General features: G+C 41.2%; 1 protein-coding gene across 1 annotated transcript in view; it reads right to left on the bottom strand.

Moving 5' to 3' along the window:
* Positions 1 to 17,500, bottom strand: part of LOC147022502 (contactin-associated protein-like 5) — a 774,700-nt gene that overhangs the window by 585,725 nt on the left and 171,475 nt on the right. The window contains exon 2 of the mRNA XM_085893466.1: positions 3,543 to 3,653. Within this exon, the coding sequence (XP_085749592.1) occupies positions 3,543 to 3,653 (111 nt within the window). The remainder of the gene's footprint in view (positions 1 to 3,542; positions 3,654 to 17,500) is intronic.

Genomic DNA, 17,500 nt, shown 5'->3' with positions numbered 1-17,500 from the left:
CTGAAACACTGCCCCCCTCCTCCCCTCCCCTGCATCGTGCTTCCTCTTTCACACCCAAGAAGTAATGGGAAAGCTTCAGGATGAATTTGTGACAAAGAATGGAAAATGTAAACCTATAAGATGATTTAATAACATTCGTGTAACCATACACAAAAGAAGATAAACGAGGTCAAGAAAGGAATAGTAAACAAAACAGTCATTTTACAAAATGATTATTCTTGTCTTTTTAATTAAAAAGGAAGAGTATAGAAGGATGAATAACAAGTTATAAATGTGATATGTACCAAGGAGGTAAATAAAAATCATTATCCTAGTTTGATGATAAATGATATCTTCAAAAATAGAATAGATCCAACATCAAAGTGTTCGGAAATAAAAATAATTATTTATTAATAACTAGGGTATGTAAATGTGTAGAAAATGGTGACGAGAAGAAACGAGTGCTACACCCACAAACATTATTGTATACAAAAATAGGCGAGATGGAACGGAACATAATGTTAATAAATTAATGATGAAAAAGATTTTAAGAGATGAGAGAAAAAAAAACTAGAATAAAAAGGTTATCCCAAAAATAAATCTGCTTTATAAATAAACTGATTTCCAAGATGTTCAACTCGGGCTTCCACTGGCACGCGTATAAGTTATACAAGTTATTAAATGTAAAATTAAAATCCATCTTGTTCATAAAGAAATTACATTGATTACAATCTGGTGTTGAATCCCCCTTGAGATTAAACAATCATGTGAAGTGAAATTCCTACGTCTAAATTATGTCGTCCAGTCTCGAATCAGTGGACGTTATCACGTCTATTATATCAGTATCATGACAGCATCTCTCGAGTGTGCATGATCAAGACTCCGCTCCTGGGCCTCGATTCAGCAACAAGCACAGCATTCATTCGCCTTGATTCGGCAACAGGAGGATCGTTCAGTTTATTGCATAGAAAGTCGAGGCTCATGGAAGATCTAGTATTGGCCACCATTCAGCCGCAAGCAGATCTTTCATTCGTTTTATTTCTGCAACAAGCGGATCTTTCATGGGTCCTCGATTCGGAAACGAGGTCATCACTCATTGACGTCAATTCCGCAACAAGTGGATTTGTTAATTGGCCTCGATTAATCAATGGAGGATTGCCCATTGGCCTTGATTCGGTAACATGTGGATCATTCACATAAATAAATCTTCTTTCTGTTTCTGAGTACCGTACTCTGTTTCCTGAAAAGTTATCATGCCTACACAATGTAACGTGCAGCCCTTTCAGATCTGGTGTAACGTGCAGCCCTTGCAGATATGTTAACTGCCCTTCACAACGTTGTTGGCCACTTCAAGAGAGGCATCATTAAACGGTGCAAGAAACGTGATTTAACATTTTTTTTAAATAAGGATACGTAACATTATTAAAAACAAAGGAAAAATCTGGGCAACAGAAGAAATGCCCAAAAGATCATACCATGGCCACAACAAAAGGGCAGCTACCATTACGAACATCAAGAACTGGGTGCTGCAAGAAAATCCTCCCAAAAAGACAAAGCATCATGACTGGGAATGCAAATCATTAAAAAGGATACGTGCAACTTCATAAACAATTTAAAAGCAAAGTTTCCAAACTGGAACCGAAGCACACTAATGAAGGCAACACAAATACCAGAAAGCTGTAGGAGTGCCATGTTGTAGAACACAGTTGGAAGTAAGTGGTGACACTGGTTGAAGCACGAATTAATCTTGATGAATAGAACAAGCCCAGATGCATTAACTGCCATTATCCGTGTCACGGGAATACACATGATTACCAAAGAGTTTCTCAAAAGGATTTCTTGTGGTAGTTGGTTTTAGCATGAACAACAAATTAAAACTTAGAGGAGTGCGAAACAAAGTCAAGGTTAACTCTGCAGTTAATGAAGATTATGGTTTGAAACGCAGATTTCAGGAAGAAATACCCAACCTGTATGAAAATTGAGTGGACTCCACCTCCACATGGGAACTCCACCTCCACATGCGAGGTGGAACATGGTGGAACTCCACCTCCACATGGGAATCCCAATGCAACACACCACATTAGCTGCCGGACCGGTTTCATCGCTTCTTGACGAATCATCAGTGACGGTGCAGACAGCAATGCGTAACGAGGGTTACCAATGAACCAAAAAAAAGAATAATTTTTCAATTTTTTTATTATTCTCTAGTTTAAATATGACAAATTTTCCTTATTTTCTCTAAAGCATTTCAAAATAGTTACAGTGTGGCTTCTGCTGCTAGCTTCTTCAACCGCAGGTTCGGTTTACGGGCAAGGATTTTCATTTATGCATTGGCATTTCCCCCAGTTTCATTAATTATGGCCTTCAAGAAGCTGGTCAGTCATGTCGGTGTCAGCTTGAGTCAAGTAGCCAGGGAAATCAACTTCGGACGCCATAGGATATTGTGGGAGACGAGCGCCAGGGTGCCGGTGTGCTCGCTGTGATGATGGCTCTATGTGGAAGTCACAGTGGTCGTCTGAGTGGCAGTCACATCACTTTCATCGTTTCTGTTTGGCTGCCGCCTCACTGTCTGCCAACGAAATGATGGAACTAGCAGCACCAATTTTCTGCACCTTCCATTGTGCTGTTCTTCCTCTGCCTGCTCACCAATCTGGCGATGGTGCACCTTCTATGACAGGACCTTGTTGTAGGTGCTGAAAGATGCTATGCAATCAGTCTTTACTTCCATCAACTGCAGGAACAGGTATTCCTCCGGGTTCATGACCAGCTGCTCAACGTTGGCTGGCCCCACCCAGAAGATCGCATCGAGTCATTGTTCCATGTCCTGCAGCTTGGCGAGCATGGCCGTGGTTGATCTATGCACGGTCAGGATCTCCCTCATCTTGCAGTTAGCATCCAGAAGCTGAATGAGCTAGATGCACACATGGTGGTCAGAAACAGTGGGTATGTTGGCCTTCTTGTAAAAGTCAGCGACCTTGGCCAGAATGATCTGCGCACACCCCCCATTTGGGGGGAGCACCACGACAGCTGGTGCGCTTTGCCACCACACCCTTCTCAGTGTGATGCATGAGACATCGCAGGACTTGACAGCAGGTAGGGAGACGTATTCCCATTATCTGTGCATCCTTCTTAATGATGGCACTGCCCAGACTGAACACCACACTGGCCTATTGCGTTACCATCAGCATTCTGGCCTTGAGAGAGAGAGAGTCCGGACTGTCCGGCAAACAAACACAAATCTCACATTTGGCCAAAGCAGCCCGTTAGAGGAGGTACCCAATTTTCACCCGATCCTGGTGGGGGACTAAACAAAATCGAAAATTCGAAATATTTTACAGAAGTGCTATACGGGGCTCGTGGAACAAAAGGAAAGTATGACGAGATCAATATGAGAATATTTTTCAAAAACGGGGCGTTTACTGCATTCCACATCCCAAATTGTACTCCATGTGAGTGTCAATGTATCGGAATAAATGTGTCTGTCACTCCTCGGGCACGATGAGCAGCACTACCAACCGAGGGAACATTCACACAAGAAGGTATAGACAACGATGGACTCATACCGTTTCTGCGATTGAGGTGAGCAAACCAAGGCGAGTGACTTGGCGAAAGGGACGACGAAGCAGAAAACCCTTTATCTGGCAATCCCGCAGTAAGAGCTTCCTCGCACAACTCTGCAACACATGAATGGATAAATATTCATCCCAAAGTGCACGTGTGTTGTCTGAAACAAGCAATCACACACACACACACACACACCATGGCATCAGAGTCATTACTCTGCCATTGGGAGAATGGTTTATATTATTAGGTGTTTTACTGCAACGATAGTCCATAATGCAGAGCTTGTCATCATGCACATCAGAGCGAGTGCCCGAGCCCTCGTTAGGACTCGAAACCTACATGTACTCCACTCAGACTGACCCAAGCATGCATGCATGCATGCAACCAACACACACACACACACACACACACACACACACACACACACACACACACACACACACACACACACACACACACACACACACACACACCTCAAAATTGAGAATGACAACAATGTTGTAATGATTCCGACGAAGTTATATCAACATCCCGATGATTTGAACAAACTTGTTAAAGTACCGTGCTGTGATGATTCCTACCAAGTTATATCAAAATCACGATGACTTGAACAAACTTGTGAAAGTACCGTGCTGTGATGATTCCAACCAAATTATATCTAAATCACGATGATTTGAACAAACTTGGAAAGTACCGTACTGTCATGATTCCCACCAAGTTATATCAAAATCACGATGATTTGAACAAACTTGTGAAAGTACCGTGCTGTGATGATTCCTACCAAGTTATATCAAAATCACGATGATTTGAACAAACTTGTGAAAGTACCGTGCTGTGATGATTCCAACCAAATTATATCTAAATCACGATGATTTGAACAAACTTGGAAAGTACCGTACTGTCATGATTCCCACCAAGTTATATCAAAATCACGATGATTTGAACAAACTTGTGAAAGTACCGTGCTGTGATGATTCCTACCAAGTTATATCAAAATCACGATGACTTGAACAAACTTGTGAAAGTACCGTGCTGTGATGATTCCAACCAAATTATATCTAAATCACGATGATTTGAACAAACTTGGAAAGTACCGTACTGTCATGATTCCCACCAAGTTATATCAAAATCACGATGATTTGAACAAACTTGTGAAAGTACCGTGCTGTGATGATTCCTACCAAGTTATATCAAAATCACGATGATTTGAACAAACTTGTGAAAGTACCGTGCTGTGATGATTCCAACCAAATTATATCTAAATCACGATGATTTGAACAAACTTGTGAAAGCACCGTGCTGTGATGATTCCTACCAAGTTATATCTAAATCACGATGATTTGAACAAACTTGTGAAAGTACTATACTGTGACGATTCCTACCAAGTTATATCAAAATCACGATGATTTGAACAAACTTGTGAAAGTACCATGCTGTGATGATTCCTACCTAGTTATATCAACATCCCGATGATTTGAACAAACTTGTGAAAGTACCGTCGTGTGATGATTCCTACCAAGTTATATCTAAATCACGATGATTTGAACAAACTTGTGAAAGAACCATACTGTGATGATTCCTACCAAGTTATATCAAAATCACGATGATTTGAACAAACTTGTGAAAGTACAGTACTGTGATGATTCCTACCAAGTTATATCAAAATCACAGTGATTTGAACAAACTTGTGAAAGTATCGTACTATGATGATTTCCACCAAGTTATATCAAAATCACGATGATTTGAACAAACTTGTGAAAGTACAGTACTGTGATGATTCCTACCAAGTTATATCAAAATCACGATGATTTGAACAAACTTGTGAAAGTATCGTACTATGATGATTTCCACCAAGTTATATCAAAATCACGATGATTTGAACAAACTTGTGAAAGTACCGTGCTGTGCTGATTCCTACCAAGTTATATCTAAATCACGATGATTTGAACAAACTTGGAAAGTACCGTACTGTCATGATTCCCACCAAGTTATATCAAAATCACGATGATTTGAACAAACTTGTGAAAGTATCGTACTATGATGATTTCCACCAAGTTATATCAAAATCACGATGATTTGAACAAACTTGTGAAAGTACCATACTGTGATGATTTCCACCAAGTTATATCAAAATCACGGTGATTTGAACAAACTTGTGAAAGTACAGTACTGTGATGATTCCTACCAAGTTATATCAAAATCACAGTGATTTGAACAAACTTGTGAAAGTATCGTACTATGATGATTTCCACCAAGTTATATCAAAATCACGATGATTTGAACAAACTTGTGAAAGTACAGTACTGTGATGATTCCTACCAAGTTATATCAAAATCACGATGATTTGAACAAACTTGTGAAAGTATCGTACTATGATGATTTCCACCAAGTTATATCAAAATCACGATGATTTGAACAAACTTGTGAAAGTACCGTGCTGTGCTGATTCCTACCAAGTTATATCTAAATCACGATGATTTGAACAAACTTGGAAAGTACCGTGCTGTCATGATTCCCACCAAGTTATATCAAAATCACGATGATTTGAACAAACTTGTGAAAGTATCATACTATGATGATTTCCACCAAGTTATATCAAAATCACGATGATTTGAACAAACTTGTGAAAGTACCATATTGTGATGATTTCCACCAAGTTATATCAAAATCACGGTGATTTGAACAAACTTGTGAAAGTACCATGCTGTGATGATTCCTACCAAGTTATATCAAAATCACGATGATTTGAACAAACTTGTGAAAGTACCGTACTGTGATGATTGCTTCCCAGTTATGTCAAAATCACGATGATTTGAACAAACTTGTGAAAGTACCATACTGTGATGATTTCCACCAAGTTATATCAAAATCACGATGATTTGAACAAACTTGTGAAAGTACCATGCTGTGATGATTCCTACCAAGTTATATCAAAATCACGATGATTTGAACAAACTTGTGAAAGTACCGTACTGTGATGATTGCTTCCCAGTTATATCAAAATCACGATGATTTGAACAAACTTGTGAAAGTACCATACTGTGATGATTTCCACCAAGTTATATCAAAATCACGATGATTTGAACAAACTTGTGAAAGTACCATGCTGTGATGATTCCTACCAAGTTATATCAAAATCACGATGATTTGAACAAACTTGTGAAAGTACCGTACTGTGATGATTGCTTCCCAGTTATATCAAAATCACGATGATTTGAACAAACTTGTGAAAGTACCATACTGTGATGATTTCCACCAAGTTATATCAAAATCACGATGATTTGAACAAACTTGTGAAAGTACCGTGCAGTGATGATTCCTTCCAAGTTATATCAAAATCATGATGATTTGAACAAACTTGTGAAAGTACCGTGCTGTGATGATTGCTTCCCAGTTATATCAAAATCGGGTTGATACCTTTTGAGAATAAATCAAAAGTAGTGATCCTTGGATCATAATGACCTTCGTTCAACCTATAAATTCACCTCCATATTTTTTTTTGATGGGAATACCTGCATATTTTTGATGGGAATATCAAGGCATCAGGACATCGTGAGAATTGGTTGCATAAAGTCTTCACAGTTATGGTGTTGTAATTAAACATAAAAGTACTTCGACAACACATATCACACAACTGTACAATGCATAATTGTCTCTCTTGTGTCGAGAAAAGCCTCCACTCATGCTTCTCTCTCTTGCTGAAGCCAGTTTGGAGATTGCTTCGCCAACATCGAGCTTTTGGACCGTGTCTGTGTGTCTGTGTGTCTGTCTGTCTGTGTGTCTGTATGTGTGTCTGTGTGTCTGTCTCTCTCTCTCTCTCTCTCTCTCTCTCTCTCTCTCTCTCTCTCTCTCTCTCTCTCTCTCTCTCTCTCTCTCTCTCTCTCTCTCTCTCTCTCTCTCTCTCTCTCTCTCTCTCTCTCTCTCATCTGATTGGTTGCCTGGCATAGCAATGGCTCCGTAGGATTTCCTCAAGCAAAAGGAAATCCTTACCTGAGGATTTCCACAGGGTAGTTTATGCAACAAGGAAATCATGGAAATCCTTCGCAAAGGAATCACAGTGCACCTTAAGGGGAATCTTCTCAAGTTCTCAGAAGTTCTACAAAGTTTTGTGAAAATTGGACTTTAGTTTTAGCTGATGGAGGTTGCAGTCAAGTTTCATTGAAATCAGGTGTGTAGTTTCAGAAAAGGAAGAAAATATTAATTTTTGTGGGTTCAAACCCCTCCCTCCCCTTTGTAAACCACCCCAACCCTGATTTTTTTTTTCAATGCTGTGAACAAACTTTAGTCCATCGTCGGTGATGAACGGTGTGATCGAGGTGAGCTAAAATTGAGCACACTGTGATACTTATGTAACACATGCATAATATCTACTCATTTACAAATGATAAAAAAACTTCATCAGCGTTAATAACATGAGTAATTGGAAGGAACACAACGATTGCACATTCAAGGAAGTGAAGAGTCATTTAGTAAAGTCAAGACTCATTGACTGAAGAACCCTTTAGTGAAGTATACCACAAACTTGAGTTTCCTCACTCTCAGGAGACATCACTGTGGGATTTCAAGGAATCTGAGTGGGAGGGACAGACCACACACTGACAAATCAAAGATTACCTTTTACGTGGAACATTGACACAAGGTGAAAAATCATCCATACAGGTAAGGTGTTTACTCAAAGGTGTACAAGATGTATTCCACTGCAGGACACCTCGTCTCCACTCAAAATGGCTGTACATTACATCAGACGACGATTTTCATGGCAAAGCAAACACACATTTAGAAGATTATGCCAGAGCACCTTACGCAGGTGACACATTCATACCTCATGCACGTTACGTATTGGCACCTTATGTGAGTTACATATTGGCACCTTACTTAAGCAGGTTACATACTGATGCCTTACGCAGGTTACGTACCGGCACCTTAGCTAGCGGAGGGTGGAGGAGCTCCTTGTGAGCCAACGGCCATCCATATCTTGTGCCGAACTGTGTCTGTGGACGTTCTCTTGCACTTGTTACTTTTTTTAGGAGGTTGGTGGCAGGATTTGCACTCCAGCCACTGTAAAACACTTCATTCCGCTGAACACACCAAAAACGCAAATAAAACTGAAAACTCACTCTGTGGGAGTCCCTTCTATGCTGCTGGCATTCACAGGGAAGCTCACCAGTTTTTGAGGTGTCATTCACCAGACGGTGGTCGCCTTGGGTTAACTTCAGGCGGTCCTTTCGGGTGGGTGCCGAGAATGTCCAATTCTGAAGATAGGATTATCACCTGTCTTTGTTATCATCTGAGCTCAAGCATTTGCACATTAGTATTGCAGCACTCTCTGAGTTTCGGAGACCGGATCGTGACGAGATCATGGTGGGTGATCATGGTGGGTCGCTCTAATGGTGACCATGCCCAAGGAGTTGCTGTATCTGTGTCCAATAACCTGACTCCAATGATAATTGAGGTAACACCGGTCAATGAGCATATTATGAGACTAAGGATTTGTCACTCCTTGGGTGTCGTTTCCCTGGTCTCTGAAAATACTCTGACTCATTGGGTGTGGTATGGTGCTGTTGGCACCTGTGCAGGAGGACGAAAGTCAGAGCCTTCAGGTCGTTGGAGCTTCCAGTCTTGCTCTACGGATGTGAGACTTGGACTCAGACCAGGGATCTGAGATGGAGACTTAATTCCTTTGGTACCAGGTCTCTTCGGAGAATCCTTGGCTATCGCTGGTCGGACTTTGTGTCCAATGAGAAGTTGCTGAGACTCAAATGAGATTTGTTAACTTCTTAGTCTGTGAGCGTCAGCTGCGGCTGTATGGAGATGTGGCTCGTTTTCCTGATGATGATCCTGCACACCACATTCTCTCAGTGAGGGAGCCCAGTGAGTGGAGGAGGCCAATGGGCCAACCACATGCCTTGTGGCTGCAGCAGGTTGATCAGCATCTTAAGGAGATGGGGATGGGCCAGGCATCTGCCTGGGGGATGGCCATACGGAGGCCACTGGAGTACTGGTGGAAAGTGGATGCAGTGATGAACTGCTCCAGCGCATGCTCCCATACCTGACCTGATCTGACCTGACCTTATGCTGATTGCATACCGGCACGTTATATATTGGCACTTGCTTGTGTTGCCCCATACTGATTTTCTTGCCTTTTCCCTTTTGAATTTCCCAATCACCATTCCTCCTGCCAATTTCCCACTCTATTACCTGGTGTATTATAAATTCATGGAAGAGTTGATTTAGTGTTTTGATTATCCTGCTTGGGTTTGGTTTGAGATAGAGCTTCTGGGAATAGTTTGTGTAATTAACCGATGGCCCCTTTAGATAACAAAAGTGTGACGCATAAAGTTGGTTCACTTGGCCAACTCGTAGCTATAATGCAGCCTCAGAGACGATTTCCATCTGCTTCATTCATCTCACAGTTTCCATCAACTGACCCTTGGCGCAAAGTTCCGGCTGAGTGCTGTAGACTGCGTCTGTAATTTATATATTTGTTGGGTTTCGGGCTATCGAACCCATTACCATCACAGTGGTGAGGTGTGGGATTTGGAACTGCCTGATGACTGTAAATATATATATATATATATATATATATATATATATATATATATATATGTATATATATATATATATATATATATATATATATATATATATATATATATATATATATATATATATATATATATATATATATTGTTACGGATTTCAGAATCCGGTCTGATGAATACATCCACACATACAGGTCCTTTGACAGTTATTTCCTTAAATGCATGTTCAGATTGGCCCCATCCCCATGTCTAATGGGATTTTAAATGTGATGCGTTGAGAAGGGTAAAGGATAGATCACCTCTCTCTTATGGGAAGCTTTTTTCTTTACGACAGACACATTTATGTACATATTTCTTTCGCAAGCGCTGACGGCCACCTTGTTTTTTCTTCAGCAACGTTTATGCACATATTTCTTTCACTAGCGCTGATGCCTGCCCTTTTTCGAGCGCACGGATTGTCATGGTAATGGTGTGCAAGTGGGGCAGGGTGAGCTTAGGGGGAATCTGCGCCCGCCGAGATGGGCCGGATATATAAAAAGAATTGGAGAGGTCCATTGAAAGAAGGAGAAAGAAAGAGAGAGAGGAAGTGTGCGAGAAGAGAAGGGAGCAAGAAGCGTGGAAGCACGCGAGGGAAGGAAGCGAGCAAGCAAGAAAAGCAAGCGTGTGAGCGTGCAAGTGATGAAGTGAGCGAGTGAGCGTGTTGGTGTCTGACCAGCGCCAACAACAAGACAATTCGCCAGTCAGTTCGTCCTTTCCAGTGCTAGAACAAGCGAGCATGTGGTGCGCGTGTGGATGTGAGCAGTGCCGACAACGAGTGAGGCACGGGTCGGTCACAACGAGTGAGGCGCGGGTCAGTCACCAACGGACTGTTTGGGTCACTGGACGTCACCAGTATCGTGAAGTGTGAGGAGCTGCCCGTGTCACAGCACCAGGGTGTAAACCCGCGACAGACGATCTCGGTGCCCCCCCAGACGTCAACCGGCATTCAAGGCTGTGGTGAGTAGGTGCACGGCAAGGTTGGGTGCTGGCGATGGACAAGACATGCACACACACACATTTCAGGAGGTTTTCACTTCACGGACGATTTATCTCTGGTGAGCGAAATGACTCTCCCCCCGCCCCCGAATGATCCGCTGGGTACCCTTGTCTGTGTTGAGTTGTGAGTAAGTAACCCCCCCCCCTTGATAAGCATCTGCTCTCTGTCTCTTTCCTGTCATTTTGATTGATTTTGTTAGTAATAATTTATTTTTTCCTTATTAATAAATTATTTATTGACTTCCAACCTGTCCGTGTTTGTCCTTTCCTCCCAGAGGTCTAGCATTGTCCTAACCATGATAGACTGGGAGGTAATTACCACAGATTTGACCAAAAATCGTCGTCACGCACCAGCGGTTAAAACGCTCAGCCGCCCTAATTAAAATCTAATCGAGATGCTTTGCCGAGGGCGCGCTCCACGCTCAGGTAACCACGTGACCTCTAGTTAAACGGAATAATTAAATGGTGGACACTGGAACTCGTGGTTAACTTGGTGGCGTTCGTGGTTCTAAAACAACCCGCCGTACCACAACGTTAATTGTGAGCGGTGGCCCCAGGTCCGGCTCTATCGAGGACACCCGGGGATTAATCTCCCTGAGTGACAACATGGTGTCTCAGTACCCGTGGCCGCAACAATATATACATACACAGTACACACATGCAGCACTCGGTAGAGCACACACCTCACGAGGCTGAACAGTTTATGTTTTGTCTCCCACTGATAGGCCGAATCTGCATCTGGACCTGAACCAGAATCTAATCGGCATGTTCTTGTCACCTACCCAACTCATCCACCCAGTTTTGTCATATGTCCATAACTTCTTGAGATATCATGCCCTGTTTAGTTTTTGGCCCTATCTCCCAATTGTGAAGAATCACTTTGAAATTCTAATATCCGGATCCGAATCTGGATCTTCACCAAAATCGAATCAATTAGTTTTTCTCACACACTCAACCTGTCCAACGAGTTTCGTCCGAATCCGTCCAAACTTTTTTAGATATCCTCCTCACAAGCAAACAAACAGGGGTGAAAACATAACCTCTGCCCACCTTCAGTAGTGGAGGTAAAAATAACCAGAGTTGGTGTCAAAGCCACCCAATGCTTGCCTGTTTATACATTTATCGTTTTTAAAAGACGAGTCTAATAATTAATATTTTTTTTATGAAGCATTGCAGTGAAGTATAATTATAAAGCAATATATTGTTGCGGATTCGCGCCCGCCGGCGTGCGGACGGCCACGTAACTCGAATCGCGGCGCGTCGCCCACCGGACGGACAATCCAGTCGTGACCCTCTCGGACTAACGCCGGGAACCAGTCACGGGTGGACCTTTCGGTCTCACCGCGATCGAGCCAATCGGCCCCCGCGTGGGATAGGGTTGCTCGCCAAATTCGACCTACCTAAGTACCCACACGGAGGGTAGACCGGGCGATCGCACCTCGCCGCAGGTCGACTTCGGACACGGGCCACTGAAGCGACCCGTTCCGTACTATCGGGATAACCGAGCGGTGTTATTCGTCGGCCTCGACGGTTCGATTAATTATCGGGCTTCTTAGCCCACGACCAACCCTTTACGTGAAGCAAGATGAGGATTCAATGAAAGAAATGACGAAGCGAAGCGGGAAAACAGTTCAATAATAAGCACATTTATTTCGCGATGAACGGAAAGCACACATATACAATTCCACCAAAAGCACATGTAAAAGAAGAAGACAAAAAGCAAATGCAACAATGCAGATCTATCCGACTACCGGGCACTCGGCAACACTTATACAATTTTACTTCACAGACGGCGCCGACAACACACATTCCCAAAGCAAAAGAAAAGAGAACCACCCTCCAGGATGAGGGGGGTAGGCGGGCCTGGGGCCGAGATCGTGTCGGGCCTACCCGTCTGATGATGAGACGCGAAGTGGCGGTGGTGCCTCAACTCCGCGGGCCTCGCGGACAGTGGCTGGCAGGGGGTGGGAAGGGGGCCCCCTTTTGTCGCACTATCTCAGCGCGGGGGGAAACAGGAGGGGGTTGCTGATGCTCGGGGAAAGGAGGATTTCACAAAATCTCGGGTCCCGCGACGAGCGTCTCCACCACGACCTCGGTCGCGCCGCCGGCCTCTCCTTCCGCAGTTCCCCGAATCCGACGCGAGCACCCCCTTAACCGCCTTCGCCGCCGCCGCCTCTCCACAGCTTCGTCCTCTTCACTCCGACTCCGCGAACTCCCAACTGCGAACTGCCAACTGCGAACTGCTTCTCCGAACTCCAAAACTCAACTCCCTCCACTTCCAACTCAACTCTTCCTCCTGCGAACTGAACTGCCTCGACTGACGAACGCGGCCCCTTATATCCCCCGTGGCCTCGCTCCTTCATCTTTGACCCTCTGCCTCCGTCCTTTCACCTCTCTTGCTGGCTCCCCATTGGCCCGAGGAAAAGTGGGCGTGAATGCTTTTTGATCCATGAATTTGCATATAGCGACCGCCCTCCAACGCCCTGGAGGTGGGGCCAAATCGCCCCTCGCCCACCGATTGGACGGAACAAAAGTGGGCGTGAGTCGTTTTTGATCCGTTTTTCTGCGGAAAGTCCGCAATGCTTTTGAACACGCTGCTCGGTGCGCGCTCTACACGAGTCCAGCATCGGTGCCCACGAGTGGCGCGAGATGACGGTGATGCGATGGTGGCGAGTTGTGACGGTAAAGGTCGTGGCGGTTGTGGTGAAGCGGCGTTGTGGTTGGTGGTTGTTGTTGTGATGGCTGTTGAGACGTGGTTGGTGGTGGTAATAATGGCGGTTGGTCCAAAATAAAGATAGTAAAAGAAAAACCGCTATCCTGAAGAGTCGCAGCCCTCATGAATGACATTTATTCCCTCTAGACAACGGGTTTGGGCCTAACTACACATATACTTACCGAGATATCTCACCTAAGGGACCTGAATGGTGGTTTGCTAATTTGGTCAACCACAACAATATGTATTTGTATATTGTAATCAGTAACAAGAGCGCAAGTGAGCACAATATACGCCCGAACAAGAAGGTATATACAGAATTGTGCAACTACATGGAAAACAGCATCCTGGTTGCCATGGCAACCACTTTAGATGATGAATGTATGTCGCTACACACCGTCTCCACAGTCTGTACCTATGTACCAAATATGAAACATGAAAGTTGAAAACTTTGGGAGTTAGAGTGGGGACAGGAACGGACGGAAACAGCATCCTGGTTGCCATGGCAACCACTTTAGATGAAGAACGTATGTTGCGAGACACCGTCTCCACAGTCTATACCTATGTACCAAATATGAAACGTGAAAGTTTAAAACTTTGGGAGTTAGAATGCGGACAGGAACGGACGGAGGACCGGTATCACATAATACGCCCTGATATATATATATATATTTATATATATATATATATATATATATATATATATATATATATATATATACATATATATATATATACATATATATATATATACATATATATATATATACATATATACATATATATATATATATATATATATATATATATATATATATATATATATATATATATATATATATATATATATATATATATATATATATATATATATATATATATATATATACATAGATATATATATACATATATATATATACATAGATATATATATATATATATATATATATATATATATATATATATATATATACATAGATATATATATACATATATATATATATATATATATATATATACATAGATATATATATACATATATATATATATATATACATAGATATATATATATATATATATATATATATATATATATATACATATATATATATATATATATACATAGATATATATACATAGATATATATATATATATATATATATATATATATATATATATATATATATATATATATATATATATATATATATATATATATATATATATATATATATATATATATATATATACATATATATATATATATATATACATATATATATATATATATATACATATATATATATATATATATATACATATATATATATATATATATACATATATATATATATATATATATATACATATATATATATATATATATATATATATATATATATATATATACATATATATACATATATATATCGGGCGTATAAAAAAAATAGTGTGGTAGATAAAAACATTAGAAAGGAAACTAGAGGGGCAGCACTCGGGAGAGTGAATACTGCTTGGTCACTCAAGTGAACCTTAGATCTTATTCATTAAATATGTCAACAGTGCTGACAGAGTTATAGTTCTTTTCTCCAACATTTTTTTTTGGGGGAGGGGGGGGGTTGGAAATCACTTAAAACATGTAGAAATGCAAAAAAAAAAAAAAAAAAAATCGAAATTTTGTTGAAAAAAAAGTTGCAAAATTTTTTTTTTCTCTAACAATTTTTTTGGAGGGGTTGGAAATCACTTAAAACATGTAGAAATGCAAAAAAAATTCTCTCTAATTTTTTTGGGGGGGTTGGAAATCACTTAAAACATGAAGAAATGCAAAAACAAAAACTCTTTTTCTCTAACAATTTTTTTTTGGGGGGGGACCAAGTCCAAAATCTAATGGCATGATCCTTGGACCATACCTAACCCCCCCCCCCTCACCAAGTTTCGTCAAAATCCGAATCACTTAAAACATGTAGAAATGCAAAAAAAGAATCGAAATTTTGTTGAAAAAGTTGCAAAAAAATTTTTTCTCCAACAATTTTTTTGGGGGGGTTGGGGGAAGGGGGGGACCAAGTCCAAAATCTAATGGCATGATCCTTGGACCATACCCAACCCCCCCCCCCCACCAAGTTTCGTCAAAATCCGAATCACTTAAAACATGTAGAAATGGGGGGGTTGGGGGGAGGGGGGGACCAAGTCCAAAATCTAATGGCATGATCCTTGGACCATACCTAACCCCCCCCCCCCACCAAGTTTCGTCGAAATCCGTCGAGGAGTTTTTCCATAATACTGTTCACAAACAAACAAACAAACAGAAAGGGGTGAAAACAGTAACCTCCGATCTTCGATGGCGGAGGTTATAAATAACTTGCATCAAAAAATTTAACATTTTCACGCTCACGCTGACGCTGACGCTCACGCCGGGGGTATCGCTATAGCTCTCTGTTCTTCGAACAGGCGAGCTGAAAATGGTTTCAATATTGTTCACATTTATGAACCACAGATTGCTGTTGTCATGATAAGTGAGGGTGAATGAGAGGTGCTCAAATCATCAACTATAATAATTGATAATCATTTTTAAAAATCAATCCACCAATCTGTTATTAACCCAACACTGGCAATAAAAATCCTGATGGAGAAATCAAGACGGTTTTAGAATCATTCTGATTATCATGGAACATCACAATAACATATATATATATATATATATATATATATATATATATATATATATATATATATATATATATATATATATATATATATATATATATGAAAAGGAAGGTCGGTGAGGCAGAGGGTCGGTGAAGCCGTCCATCAGTCAGGGAAGACTATATGCCTATTAATCACGTCCTGTTTGAACGTTCATTCCTCAAGACCATTTAGACCCCGAAAACCCAAAAGTCCTCGAGGAAACAAAAGACCCTGAAGACCCCAAAGTCACGGAAGACCCAAAAGGACCCTGAAGACCCAAAAGGACCCTGAAGAATCAAAAGACCCAAAAGACCATAAAGACTCCAAAAAACCCAAAGAATCAAAAGACCCTGAAGACCCAAAAGACCCTGAAGAATGAAAAGACCCAAAAGATCATAAAGACCCAAAAACCCCCAAAGAATCAAAAGACTCTGAAGACCATGAAGACCCAGAGGACCCAAAAGACCCTGAACACCCAAAAGTCACAGAAGACCCAAAAATGACCCTGCAGACCCAAAACCCCCAAAACCCAAAAGACCCTGAAGACCTAAAAAGACCCTGAAGACTTTAGATTCCTGAGACCTTAACACCATTTAGACCCCTTACACCCTTCAGATTAGACTGCTTAGAGCCTTAGACCCTTGACCATTTCGACCACTTTGACCTGATATCACAAATACATTTCAAATAAATATAATATCACCGATATTACAAATAAATTTGTGGAAAAGAAATGTTTGTATTATATTATGATTGGTGTCAATCTCTCTCTGAAAGGACCGTCTGGAACTCCCCCTCCCCCTCCCTAGGAAAAAACAGTTCCCCACTGTGCTTTTTTTCTTCCCTCTCCCGCCTCTCATCTCCTGCTCCCCTTATTGTGCGTCTCTGTATGTTCACTCTCATACGAGCCTCGACAGTGCACCCAACAAATAAATATATAATAATAATAAAGATCATGCCAACACAGCAAATCTGTGACAT

The sequence above is a fragment of the Eptatretus burgeri genome, chromosome 8 (genome assembly GCF_056783735.1).
Source record: "Eptatretus burgeri isolate ZD-2024b chromosome 8, Ebu_testis_v1, whole genome shotgun sequence".
Taxonomy (NCBI): Eukaryota; Metazoa; Chordata; class Myxini; order Myxiniformes; family Myxinidae; genus Eptatretus; species Eptatretus burgeri.
This window is presented reverse-complemented; position numbering and strand designations above follow the sequence as displayed.